Source organism: Garra rufa, chromosome 5 (assembly GCF_049309525.1).
Source record: "Garra rufa chromosome 5, GarRuf1.0, whole genome shotgun sequence".
NCBI classification, from domain to species: domain Eukaryota; kingdom Metazoa; phylum Chordata; class Actinopteri; order Cypriniformes; family Cyprinidae; genus Garra; species Garra rufa.
The window spans coordinates 38,011,872-38,024,859 of NC_133365.1; the positions used below are offsets into that span (position 1 = coordinate 38,011,872).

Sequence of the window (12,988 nt, forward strand, 5' to 3'; positions counted from 1 at the left end):
CTTTGGATCAAATAAATGCAGGCTTGGTGAGCAGAAAAAAAAAACGTATTCAAAAATTTTGACTGGTAGTGTATTTGGTATTGTATTTGTTTTAGACGCTCTGTATATTTTACATGTAAAAATGTTTACATTTGCATACAATATATAGCTACATTTTAAAATTCAATTTCATATATCAGGGTTAAAAGAAACAATCCTTTTTATTTTTTACAGTTGTTTATCTGTCCTATTTCTTTTTTTTTTTTTTTTGTCTTGGGTTGGACAATTCTCCATGTGGAAACCCAAAAGGGGAATGGAAAATTTATTTTATGAATGATTTCAAGTAAGGGTCTGTAACGCTTGACAATCTCTAATCTAGCGACATTTCTTGATTTACAGTATGTACTTTTGTAATAAAGCACCTGTTGTGTCAAGACACGCCTCCTTTAGGAAGTTTCACTTCGTCAAAGTAAGCGGAAAGTCTTGAAGTGGAATTTCGCCATTGTTCTTGTCGGCGAAATACAAATACATCCCCTCAGGGACAGGTTTTCGTAAAGGTTTGTAATGGTTATATTTTCTATATACTAACATTATTATTCAAACCTCTCGAGGTACGATACAAGTTCTGTTTTGCGTTGACCAGTAAGTATCGAGCTCGATATTTCCATGTCTTCTGATTTCAGTCTTTATTTATGTGTAGTGCTTAACATAACCGATATACTGTTTTGTCTAAATATAGTTTTTTTTGTAGTTTATTGTAATGCAAGGTGAGGGTTCATGCCCTCAAAGCCCCACAGAAGATGACATGAGAGAGGGGGATCTGGGTGATGGCATGGGGGCCAGATCCAGAGGACATTATGACCATCTCCCACAAATGAAGAGCAGGGGGAAGTTTCTGGGCTTCCTGTCCCAGTCAGGACAAGTCAAAGGGGGAAGCGAGAGAAGCAATGGACCCTTCTCTTGGACATCATGCAGAGCCATGTATGCTGTTTTTAGGGAAGAATTGGAAGCTGAACGAGTTGCTCGGTGGGAGAAAAGACAGTCGGGTTAGTCTTCTGGACTGGCATCTAAGTCAATGAAATGTTCAGACCTCTTTGATTCTTTCAAGGACACATAGCAGACTAAGCTATACTGAATAGAGTTTATTAAAAAGTGAGTTATTTTTAAAAGCTATTGATAACTTCCTGGTAATGTCCAATCCAAAACACTTCAGGGGGTTTCATGTGCACGCACTGTTGATTTGCGGTGTTTGATGAAGTTAACACCTGCTGTTTCTTATCAGGGAGGGGCCTTGAGCAATGCTGTACTTAAACAAATATTCAACAATAGTTATTTGAGAACCACACTTCTACCAGGATATGATGTGTTGGCAATCATAGAAAGCCATGTGCCGACATGCAAAAAAACAACTAACTGCATTCTGTTGTAGAAAGCTCTTCTGAGGACACAAGTGAAGAGCTACAGAGAAGACTACAAGAGGTCACAGAGGTAAACTTACTAATGATATTTTATGTCTCACACAATAGAACTGCAGGAAAGTAGCACCCCTATGAGTTTTTAAATGGAGTAAAGAAAATATATGTATCTTCTCATGTCTCAGGTGTTATGTAAATCTTCACTTTGTATCAGGAAGTGGAGCTGTTACGCACAGAACTGGAGGTCACTCATCGCCACCTGGAGGGAAAACACGAGGCTCTTAGGATCTTACAAGGACAAGTATTTCAAAATGTTATGATAATTAATATAACTATTAGGGCTAATCAGGTATTTATGAAGTGGTTCAAAGCTCTGTGCTACATTTTGTCCCCTGAAGGCAATCTTGGACAAAGCAACTTGTCATACTAAAATATTGCTTCAGAAGAGTGAAGAAAGGAACAAGGCCCTAGAAAAGGTGTCCTAATCAAACAATAACTAAATAGCTTTTAATCATTTTTAATTCAAGCTCATTCCTAAAAATATGATCTCATGTCTTTGAATTCCTTTCCACACAGGAGGTTAATGCACTGCAATGGGAGATCACTTTCAATCAGGTGCAGTTCAAGAATGTGGAAAACTCATGGAGTTTAAAGTATGAGAGGTATACCTGTGAAAAAATACACTTTTAAAGTTGGCATTTAGTGAGTACGTCTTTTGGGTGACAGCGAGAAGACTTCTCTTGATACAGAAGAAAAAGATTTGCCGCTACTTTAGTTTCATTGCGACTTAAAAGCCAATGTAAAGTGCTAATCGCAACCATTTTGCTTTGCATATTTAGTCTTTTTTAAAGTAACATACACTACCAGTCGAAAGTTTTTGGACAGTAAAATTTTTTAAAGAAGTCTCTTCTGCTCACCAAACCTGCATTTATTTTATCCGAAGTACAGCAAAAACAGTAACATTTTGAAATATTTGATATATTTGAAATAAGTTTTCTATTTGAATATATTTTAAAATGTAAGTTATTACTGTGATTTTAAAGCTGAATTTTTAGCATCATTACTTAACATTTTTAAATATTGATAATAATAATTGCTGTTCAAGATCTTGAACAGCAAATTAGCATATTAGAATGATTTCTGAAGAATCATGTGACACTGAAGACTGAAATAATGATCCTGATCATTTTGCTTTGATCACAGGAATAAATTACATTTTCAAATAAATTCAAATAAAAAGCGGTTATTTTAAACAGTAAAAATATTTCACAATATTACTGCTTTTGCTGTATTTTGGATAAAACAATGCAGGCTTGGTGAGCAGAAGAGACGTCTTTAAAAACATTACAAATCTTACTGTCCAAATTTTTGACTGGTAGTGTACCAAATGAGACTTGAGCTATGTATTGAGAAAGTAAACGGGATCCATTTTAAATTCATGTCTCTTTAAAAATGCCCACATCTCACTGGCTCATGTCAATACCACTTTAGGGTGTTGGCAGAAAATGAAGCCCTAAAGAAAGCACTGGACGAGAAAATGAGAGAACATCAGGAGCAAAGGACAGAAAATGCATGTAAGTCAATCATATTTCTAACTTTTATTTCAGGACTTAATTGCTGGTTTGTTTCCAGTGCATATTCATGTGTTTTGTGTCTTAGCTCTGAGCCAAAAATGTCTGGAGCTCCTGTCTATGCTCAGCGCTAAGGAAAGAAGGGACTACCAGAGGACCCAGCCTTCCTGCAGCCTGAGAACAGACGGCTCAGCACTAGAGGTAATGTTGGCGAATTGTAGTCTGTGTTAAATAGCTTTGTTCTGTAGTAAACAGCTCTCTGTCCTCTTATCTCTCAGTTGGCAGTGTATGGAGCTTGTCAGTGTAACTCTAATGGGGGCGAGCCGTGCTCTTGTGCTAGAAGTGCTGCTGCAAGTCGCAAACAGGTTCTCCAGCTCAAGCAAGAGGTGCTCGTCTTGTATTTGTCAATACTTCTGTTCCATTACTTTGCAAATGAACCCTCCTATTCAGCCAATACATGTATTAAATCCATGACAGCGCTGGCTTTGCTCATTTGTCTTTGAGGGTCTTGTAACACAATGCATTTGTCTGCATTAGCTGGAGGAGCAGCAGAAGAGGAAGGAGGAGGCTTACGTCATGATGGATGCTTTCCGCATCGCTTTTGAACAGCAGCTAAGGAGAGTTGGTGAGAACGTACTCCGGCAGGCTGAGACTGACAGACACCAGCCCCATTACCAAAGGCATGAGAGAGGTAAAGTACTGCTCACAGGTATAGCTAAAACAGAGAAAAAAATCATGCAATGTAACATGTCACTTTTATGGGGTCGACCGGTATGTTTTTCAGGGCCGATGCAGGTACCAATCATTACAGATCGAGTTGACGGATAACCGATATTTTAAACCTGATCTCATGACGAAAACATACCAGTGAAAACTTTTTTCCTTGCGAAATACGTACCAATAAGTACATATCGATGCAGTTTTCAACAGAAATGTCCACTGTGTGGCACTAAAAGAGTGTTTGTTTGGAACAGATGAACATGCATATGGTACATTTTATGTGATGTTGGTTTTGTATGTCACCGCAGTTCTGACTTGAAATGTCCATAGGTCTAATGCTTCGTGGTGTTTTAAAATAACGTACCATCTGCACTCCACCTAAACCTTCCTGATAGTATGAACAAAAGCGAATGTGACGTAAAAATGCAATCGCAAACATGCCGTTTTAGCTTGTTTGTCGATCTCTTTCATCGTGAGATGTGTTTTTCACAGGATTCGTACCCAAGGATTCTGCATCCTAAATCCAATTCCGTGCCAGCTTAGCTATTGTGCAGGCTTGTTATGCCCTAAAAGTGAAACATATGAAGCTGTAATCATAACTGTGTATGAAAATGATTACAAGTGCTTGCTGTTTCACCGTGTTTATTTCTGTTGGAAATTGGAGTGATATGGACTTACTGGTACATATTTTGCATCTTTCCACAGGTACATTTTCGTCATAGATCAAGTAGGATAATTTTGAACCGTTATGTATGTCTGGTGTAAATGAAAATTAATGTCAAAATAAAGAATAACAAGGGCTCTGACAAAACTTTATTTAAATGCTTTTAAATTATTTCTTTGGCAAGTCGGTTTTGAAAATGACCGATACCTATAACCATAAAAATGCCAGGCTGATAATCGGCCAACCCTTAATCATTTTCATTAGAAATTAATAAAGATGTCTACAAAAATCTCCAAAACTAGTGTATAAATTTAGTTTAAAAAGAATGTAAAATCAGCAATAAAATCTGACAACAAAAAGATTGTATTTTTTTATATATAATTGTTTATATACATTATATATTTTAGTATTAGTATAAGTTCAGTATTAGTTTTTATTTATTTCCAGTTATTTTATCGCTTTATACTATTATAGTTTTTCATCTAATATTTTTGCATCTTCCTAAGCTTTATTTACATTTAATAAAACTGACAATCAGTGTTGGGAAGGTTACTTTCAGGGTTGCCAGGTTTTCACAACAAACCCTGCCCAGTTGCTACTGGGTCCCCCAGTAAAAATCGCGTTCCGGGGTGTAAAATAAATTTTTTTTTGGAGGGGTTCCCCCGGTACAGTTCGCATTCCAGGGGATAAATATATATGTTTCAACCCGCGGACATGAAAAACCACCCACGGCAACAGTGTTAAAGTAGCACTTTGGAAATGTAATAGGTTACAGATTACAAGTTACTCTATTTAAAATATAATAACTTTTCTAAATTTAAATTTCTAAATTCTTTCTACTTTTTTTTTTCTAAACTGTTAATCATTTTGAAGCATTTAAAGCAGGCAGGGTTAACCTTACAATAATACTTAACACTGATTACTGTTAGACTTTCAAAATCCTTCATCACTTGGATTAAGATTACAATCATTTAATTTTAAGGCACAGCCACTACAAAATCAGACTTTAGCATCTCTTTTTTACTTTGAGATTGTTCTGAGGTTAAATACAGATCTAAAATTATAACAAGATGTAGTTTAATAGCTATGATACTGTTTTTGAAATCAAATCTGTGCATAGCTACGATAGAAAACACTGGCATCTAACATTGCCTTGGTAAAAAATAAAGAATATACATAAACCCAAATATAAAATTTAAAAGAGTTGTCAAATAAACGTGTCTTATTCTGTGTTCTAAACTCCATAAACTCCATAAACATTTGTGTCTCATATTTTAGAGCAGTCAATGTAATTTTGGAAAGAAATCAATCAAATCTGTACGTGTGTGAAAAAATTCAGATGTAATCGTTAATATTTTCTTAAGTTACTGTAATTTATTTACACATTTATTACACATAGAACTGTAACATTACTGTTACATTTATTTTGTAATTAAATAATTCCATTACACGTAACTAGTTACTCCTCAACACTGATGATAACAGACTCATGGTCCACCAAATGTGAATGCACATTCTGTACCAAAAACAGAAACCTGTGCACTAACCAATAAGACCACTGGCTCATTTCTACAACTGGTCCGTCTTTTCTTTCTACTCTCTTTGCTAGACACTGTTACTGCAGTTTCATGTGGCACAATGCTGTAATTTTACAGTGCCACTCTCGTTATTTATAGTAATTATTTTTGTTATTTTATTTTAAAGGGAGGCAGGGATCTCTCAGTGTAGGTGAAAGACTGAAAAAATTTCTGCCCACAACAAGTGAAGTAAAGATATCAGCCGATTCAAATGAAACACTGCATAAGCTGCTTGATCTGGTCAGTATGTTGAATTTTTTAATATATATACTTTTCTATATACTCTAACTTTGTATTTTGAGTTTAGTACTTTTTGGTTCTCGTTCCTCTTCAGTTAAATGACAAAGAGGAGGCCTTGGCACATCAGAGGAAGGTAAGCTACATGTTGGCGCGAAACACTGAGGATTTGGAAAAACGTCTCCAGATGCAGCTAGAGGAGATGGGCCTCTCACACAAAGACAGTAAAACAAAAACAGAGGCTTCTGAGGACAGTGAACGGAGCAGTGGAAGAGACTGTAGATGCTCTGCAGACAGCTGTGGATCACTGCATCTCACTGCTTCTGACAGCCTTACAGCTGATGAACAGCAGACCTCCAAACCAAATCAACCCTCTTCTGAAATGAGAGAAAGTAAACCTGACAATAAAGATGTTTAATAGAACAAGACAAGAATGTACTTTCATGTTGTATCATTTCGAAGGACAAATACCTGCAATATTTTCATATTATGTGCCATTACCTTAGATGAACCAGAATCAGGTAACCCAGAATAACCTAGCACAGAACTGAAAATACACACAATTATAACCGCAAACGCTCAATAAAGAGAGCTGATAGGATCTAATATGCATAATGCATAGCTAAATGGATTATGAATTAAATCCTCCTCCATCTATGCATCAAAAGCCAACAAATAAAATATCTAAGCTGAATGACATAGCTAATGAAAACTATGTGTCACCAATCTCCATTTCATGTTATCTCTATAGCTTTACAATATAAATAGATATTGAAAATTTTGTAGTCAAATGTTTGGGCAAACATTATATACAATTTGATCCAACAGCTTATGCTGTTAAGTTTGTTTTATAAATTAAAAGTGCCCATGAATAAATTTCTTTACAAAATGTAATTCAAACACTTTATTTAGGTGTGTTGGATCAGCCAACAAAGTCTGGGTATGTCCTGTAAGTTTCTTTATATAGCCTACATACGTGTGTGTGTGTGTGTGTGTGTGTGTGTGTGTGTGTGTGTGTGTGTGTGTGTGTGTGTGTGTGTGTTAAAAATGTTAGAAATAACGTATATTTTTCCTCCGTAATATCATAAAAAACTTTTTTTACTTATAAAATATTTAAATTAATATTCATAACCAAACCATTGACTAGTGCTGTACATTTCGTAAAGTGAAAGCGAGATGGACATGAGACTGAATAACTACATATCCCATAATGCTTCATGCTACCGGTTTAGTAAGTTAGCTGTTAGCGGTCGTAATTTAAATGTTATGTTCGAAAAGGTACATTACTTATAACAATACATGGGTTTAGTTAAACATAAATGGTATCGTTTTATCTTATGTACAACAGTTCTCGCATCTTTGGTCGTTTGTTACCTCAAACTAGCGTTGCTGTCAAACTCCAAAGGTAAGAAAGCTAACTTGCTAGCTGTCCAATCAGATAACGTTACTGTCATTGCATTAGTCCAGATGAAAAAGAATCAGTGTAAATTCTCTCTGACTAAACTAAACATATGCTGCACAAAATTTTAGAACCAATGAGTGAACATACACTGGAATATTTCCTCAACAAGGGGACGATACAAACAAAAGATGCTGCTGATATTGAGTGGTATCATGCTGCAAACAGTAAGAGCAAACTCACAGAGGCTCTACAAGGTGAGTACAAATATAAAGAAGCATTTGTTTTGCTCCTACACTACTTTACACTTTCGTTTTATACCTTGTCATGTCATGAGTTTAATAAATAATGTGTGTTTTGATAGTGTTTTCACTTCCTACCCTTTGGTCTTCATTAAGGTTCTGCACAGATGATTGAAGCAGATGTACTTCTCAGGGCTCAAGATCCAAAAGAGCCCATTATGGCTCACCCACCTGACAATGACAGTGATATCACTCTGCAGGACTGGCTTAAAGAAGTTGTGAAATCAGACAAAGGAATAAAATTGGATTTCAAAAGGCAAAACAGCACAGCTCTTTATTCTTAAAAATTAATAAAGTTCTTGACACTAGTCATGTTGCTTGTTTAGATTGATTTCTTCCCCATTGTCTTTGCTGCTAATGAATGGCAGATCAACTTGTCATTTTCATTCACAGTCTGGCAGCTGTATCCCCATCCATGATTCTACTTGAAGAGGTCCGAGATCAGCTGCAAGGACCTGTGTGGATCAATGCTGATATTCTCCCTGGCCCTGGGGGCAAAGCCACTCCTCTAGACCCTCATGTATGTTTAAAGGAAGTGGCTCAAAGATCAGAAAATGATGTTCTCTCTTTGGGTTGGACCACTGGATGGGATGTAAATGCAGACAATCCCGGTAAGAAGACTTGTGCTAGAGTAGGGTGACTAAAGGTTTTTGTTTACTGACAATCAGAAGTGTGCTATATATACTGTGTATATACACTACCTTTTAAAAGTTTAAGGGTAAGTAAGATTTTTATTTAATGTTATTTAAAGAAAGTAAGATTTTTATTCAGAAAGGATGCATTAAGTTGATCAAAAAGGATTGTAAAGGCATTTCTAATGTTACAAATAATTTCTATATGACATAAATGCAGTTGTTTTGAACTTCCTACTTGTCAAAGAACTCTGGAAAATTATCAAATTTTCCACAAAAACATTAAGCAGCACAACTGTTTTCAACATTAAAAGCATCAAATCAGCATATTAGAATGATTTCTAAAGGATCTTGTGACATTGAAGACTGAAGTAATGGCTGCCGAAAATTCAGCTTCGCCATTGCAGGAATAAAATACAATTTTAAAATACACTACCAGTCAAAAGTTTCTGAACAGTAAGATTTGTAATGTTTTTTTTTTTTTTTTTTTTTTTTGTTTTTTTGTTGTCTCTTCTACTCACCAATCTGCATTTATTTGATCCAAAGTACATCAAAAACAGTAAAATTTGAAATATTTGTACTATTTAAAATTGTTTTCTATTTGAATATATTTTAAAATGTAATTTATTCCTGTGATTTCAAAGCTGCATTTTCAGCATCATTACTCCAGGCACATGATCCTTCAGAAATGATTTTGATATTCTAATTTGCTCCTCAGAAAAACTTTATTATTAATTTGAAAACAGCTGAGTAGACTTTTTTTCAGGTTACTTTGATGACTTTGGCATTTATCTGAAATAGAAATCTTTGTAACATTATAGATGTCTTCATCATCACTTTTGACCAATTTAAAGCATCCTTGCTAAATAAAAGTACCAGTTTCCAAAAAATGCTGATCTTTGGATCTTTCTAAAAATGTACTCAACTGTTTTAAATATTGATAATAACAATATAAAATGTTTCTTGAGCAGTAAATCAGCATATTAGAATAATTTCTGAAGGATCATGTGACACTTGATCTAATTGCTTTGATCACAGGAATAAATTACATTTTAAAATATATTCAAATAAAAAGCATTTATATTAAACAGTAACATTTTAACACAATATTACTGCCTTTACTGTATTTTTGGATCAAATAAATGCAGGCTTGGTGAGCAGAAGAGAATTCTTTAAAAAACAATAAAAATCTTACTGTTCAAAAACGTTTGACTAGTAGTGTATATTAAAACTGATCAAATTTTTATCACAGTTTTTGTATTTTTGATCAAATAGATGCAGTCTTTGATGAAAAGAGACTTCTTTCAATTTTTGAATGGCAGTATATTAATACATATACACACACACACAGATTATTTTGCCTTTAAATTGCCTTAAATGAGCAACATACTGTTGTTATGGTTACCTCCACTGGCAATTTTATTTTATTAGCATCTGTTTGGTCTGTCCTTGTATGAAAATAAAAGTACTTTTACTTTTTGCCCCCAGCTTTTTGCTTGATTCCTTGGTGTGTATTCCATTTTTAATTCTGAACTATTATTATTATTGTAATTCAGACATTGATTAGTATTTGCTGTGTTTGTGTTGTTTTGCGAAACAGGTTATAGCTGGGAGATGGTTCATCAGATGGAAGAATTATGCAGATCCCTAAAGCAACCAGTCACATTTCCAGTCCGAGCAGCTCTCCTTCCTGCGTCCTTCCCACAGTTCCAATGGCTTTTGAAGCAGTCAGACCGGTGAGAAATTCACCATTAATCAGTCTATTTAAATGTATGTCTGTATTTACTGCTATAGAGGCTATTAAGCCACGCATCTGTGTGAAGGACTCTTTTTATTACCTCGGTGATTGATTTATGTTATATAAGCAAGGACACAATCAAGTTCATTCTAATGCTTAGTAATTTCTTGCTGGATAATTTGGTTCTGGCTCGTCTATTACACTTGTTTGTGACTGGAATAGAAGCTCATAGCTTTACTGGAGGACAGTGTTGAGGTATTAGAGGATATGAAGGGAAGGTTTAAGCCTTAGTGCTCTTCACCAGTCTTCCTCTCTCTGTAAGATATTTTTTGAAGGTGACTGTGCAAGTTATTTCAATCACTCAGAACAAATGAAGTCTTATGAAGCATATATAGAAGGATGACAATGGTATTTGTGTTTTGGATTATTTGACATTTTCATACTAAGATGCCTAATTTAAAGTGAAGTTGATTGTCTTCTGCCTTAATGTCAATGAGATTCTGTTTAATATCTCACCTTTTTTCTCTCAGGTACAGCCTGACTGTATGGACAGGGCAATATGATATTCTTAAAGTGGAGGATCTGGTGCCATACAGGCAAAACTTTAGCAAAACCAGGATCTATTATGATCTGTTAGAATCTCAGATCAAACTGTTTAAAGGACTACCTGGCTACTCCTAAAAAGCAAGTACTGTAACACATAAGTTGCAAATTACACATTACACACTATGTGATATGAATTTTATAGGCTTATTTTGTCATGAGTGCAGTGTTGAAGTATCCAACATTCCACACTTCATTTTTTCAGGGTATCTGCAGATATGAAGTGAAATTTAAGACTTTTTAAGACCTTTTTAATACCACCTTATATGAAATTTAAGACCTAAACCTGTAATGGAAATGTATGTTATATTACATGCATATATGTAATATTTAATGTGTTTAATGTTAAAAGTAAACAAAATATACAGTGAACTTTTCATATAAGCAGATACTATTCCACGCAAATGTCCCCATAAAAGTACCACTTAGAGATATCTGGTGATGTAAACAATTTATTCTGAAGCAATATTTTCATCAGTGCTCTATCAGCTTTTACATCTTAAATCTGCATATTTGATTTACCTTTATAAAGGCCATTTTTTTACTTTTGAAATGTATGCATCACCTTTGAAATTAAGCGTTATTTAAGGCTTTTTAAGGATCCGCTGATACCCTGTTTTTTAAGTTTGTTAAGTGCATGAGTATTTAAAGTGCACCTTTTCTTTTTGGAATTTTCAATGTGAACACACTAATCACACTATACTAAAATAGTTTAGAATGGTGCATAAGTACTTGAACTGGGACACATCTATAGACTCTGTATTTGAGCCATACATTTTAACGTTTAAATATGCATTTCATATGTTGTTATGCTTAATTAACCCAATCGTGTACAAAGAGACACAAACACAAACCTTTGGGAAATGCTATATTTTTGTAACATTTTTGTATATTTGCATTTTGTCATCACAAATGCATAATAAATTTATGAAAAAAATGTTTATGCCTCTAATATACACCGCAGTTTAAACCTTGGGGTCGTATGTTCAGTCAAGTATGCTCACCAAGGTTGCATTTAATTGATCAAAAATAGAGAAAAACAGAGAAAACTTTTTTAGGTGAATTTTCAGCAGTCATTACTTCAGTTTTCAGTGTCACGATATGATCCGTCCGAAATGCCGATTTGCTGTTCATATAATGAACCAAAAACTATCATAACATCTTGGTTGATAATTTTGTATACTTTATTTAAAAAAAAACATCCCATGTTTGTGACAGTGCATTTTTGTGGCAACTGCATTACATTACAGACTTTTAACCCACATACTAAAACACTACTAAAATACATTAAAATGTGCATAACTGTACTAAAATTGTTTATTTTCCCCAAGTAAAGGATTATGTGTTCCCTTTTGTGACTGTTTCGGAAGTGACAATTTTATGGGACAACACACACGCAAAAAAAGATGTCACTACCTGATTGTTTTGTTAGTTATAATTTTAGATACTTTGAACCTAGCTCAAAGATGCTAGTCAGCACATGGTTAGCTAGCACAGTTCTGAACAGTTGTACACATATAAAAACTAAATGTTATGGAATAACCTAAGTGTTTAATTATAGAAAAATAGTGTTGGTCTCAGCCAATGGACGGTAGTGGTTTATAGGTTTCGGTAGTGACAAAAATTTGGGACACATTTTACGTAAAGTTTTATAATTTTAAAAGAAAAAAAAAACTTTTTAAACTTCACTTCAAAAAAAAAATTGCAAAAAATATTTCAATAGGGTTTGGGACAGCCACCTCCCAAATGAAAGTAACCACTAAATGATGATCTTTAGATATATTAAAGTTAACTAACTGATATTTTAAATAGTATTGTGAGTTTCAATAGATAATAAAAAGATCTTAGTAAACATCTAAGATTTGAACACTATGCTTTTTTTAACCCCAAACGTTTGAATAGAAATATATAACCACTATAGAAGGAAGCAAAAGTGTTATCTGTTAAATTATTTCGGTTTCATTTATTTTTGCAGAAAGTGTCACAAATACATTGCATGCAATATCATTGGACAACACTTAGTTCTATATGCAAGAAAGTGAAAGTAATGTTTTATGCTGCATTTATTTACAGTCAATGCATAAATTCAAGATCACACTATATTCTGTTTTGTAAATACAAAGAAAGCAGTGCCTTAAACAGCAACAAAGT

General features: G+C 34.4%; 2 protein-coding genes across 2 annotated transcripts; both read left to right on the forward strand.

Annotated features, from left to right (window-relative positions):
- The first annotated feature begins 418 nt into the window (after positions 1-418).
- On the forward strand, positions 419-6,586 carry ccdc125 (coiled-coil domain containing 125). The gene is made up of 12 exons (XM_073841328.1): positions 419-536; positions 731-1,025; positions 1,409-1,467; positions 1,609-1,695; positions 1,793-1,870; positions 1,971-2,056; positions 2,886-2,968; positions 3,054-3,166; positions 3,244-3,351; positions 3,503-3,656; positions 6,054-6,166; positions 6,261-6,586. The coding sequence occupies exons 2-12, from the start codon at positions 740-742 to the stop codon at positions 6,579-6,581; spliced, it is 1,488 nt and encodes a 495-aa protein (XP_073697429.1). The 5' UTR covers positions 419-536; positions 731-739; the 3' UTR covers positions 6,582-6,586.
- Positions 6,587-7,394: 808 nt separating this feature from the next.
- fam151b (family with sequence similarity 151 member B) lies at positions 7,395-11,760 on the forward strand. The gene is made up of 6 exons (XM_073841230.1): positions 7,395-7,568; positions 7,694-7,819; positions 7,961-8,120; positions 8,258-8,475; positions 10,097-10,232; positions 10,765-11,760. The coding sequence occupies exons 1-6, from the start codon at positions 7,463-7,465 to the stop codon at positions 10,913-10,915; spliced, it is 897 nt and encodes a 298-aa protein (XP_073697331.1). The 5' UTR covers positions 7,395-7,462; the 3' UTR covers positions 10,916-11,760.
- Positions 11,761-12,988: the final 1,228 nt, after the last annotated feature.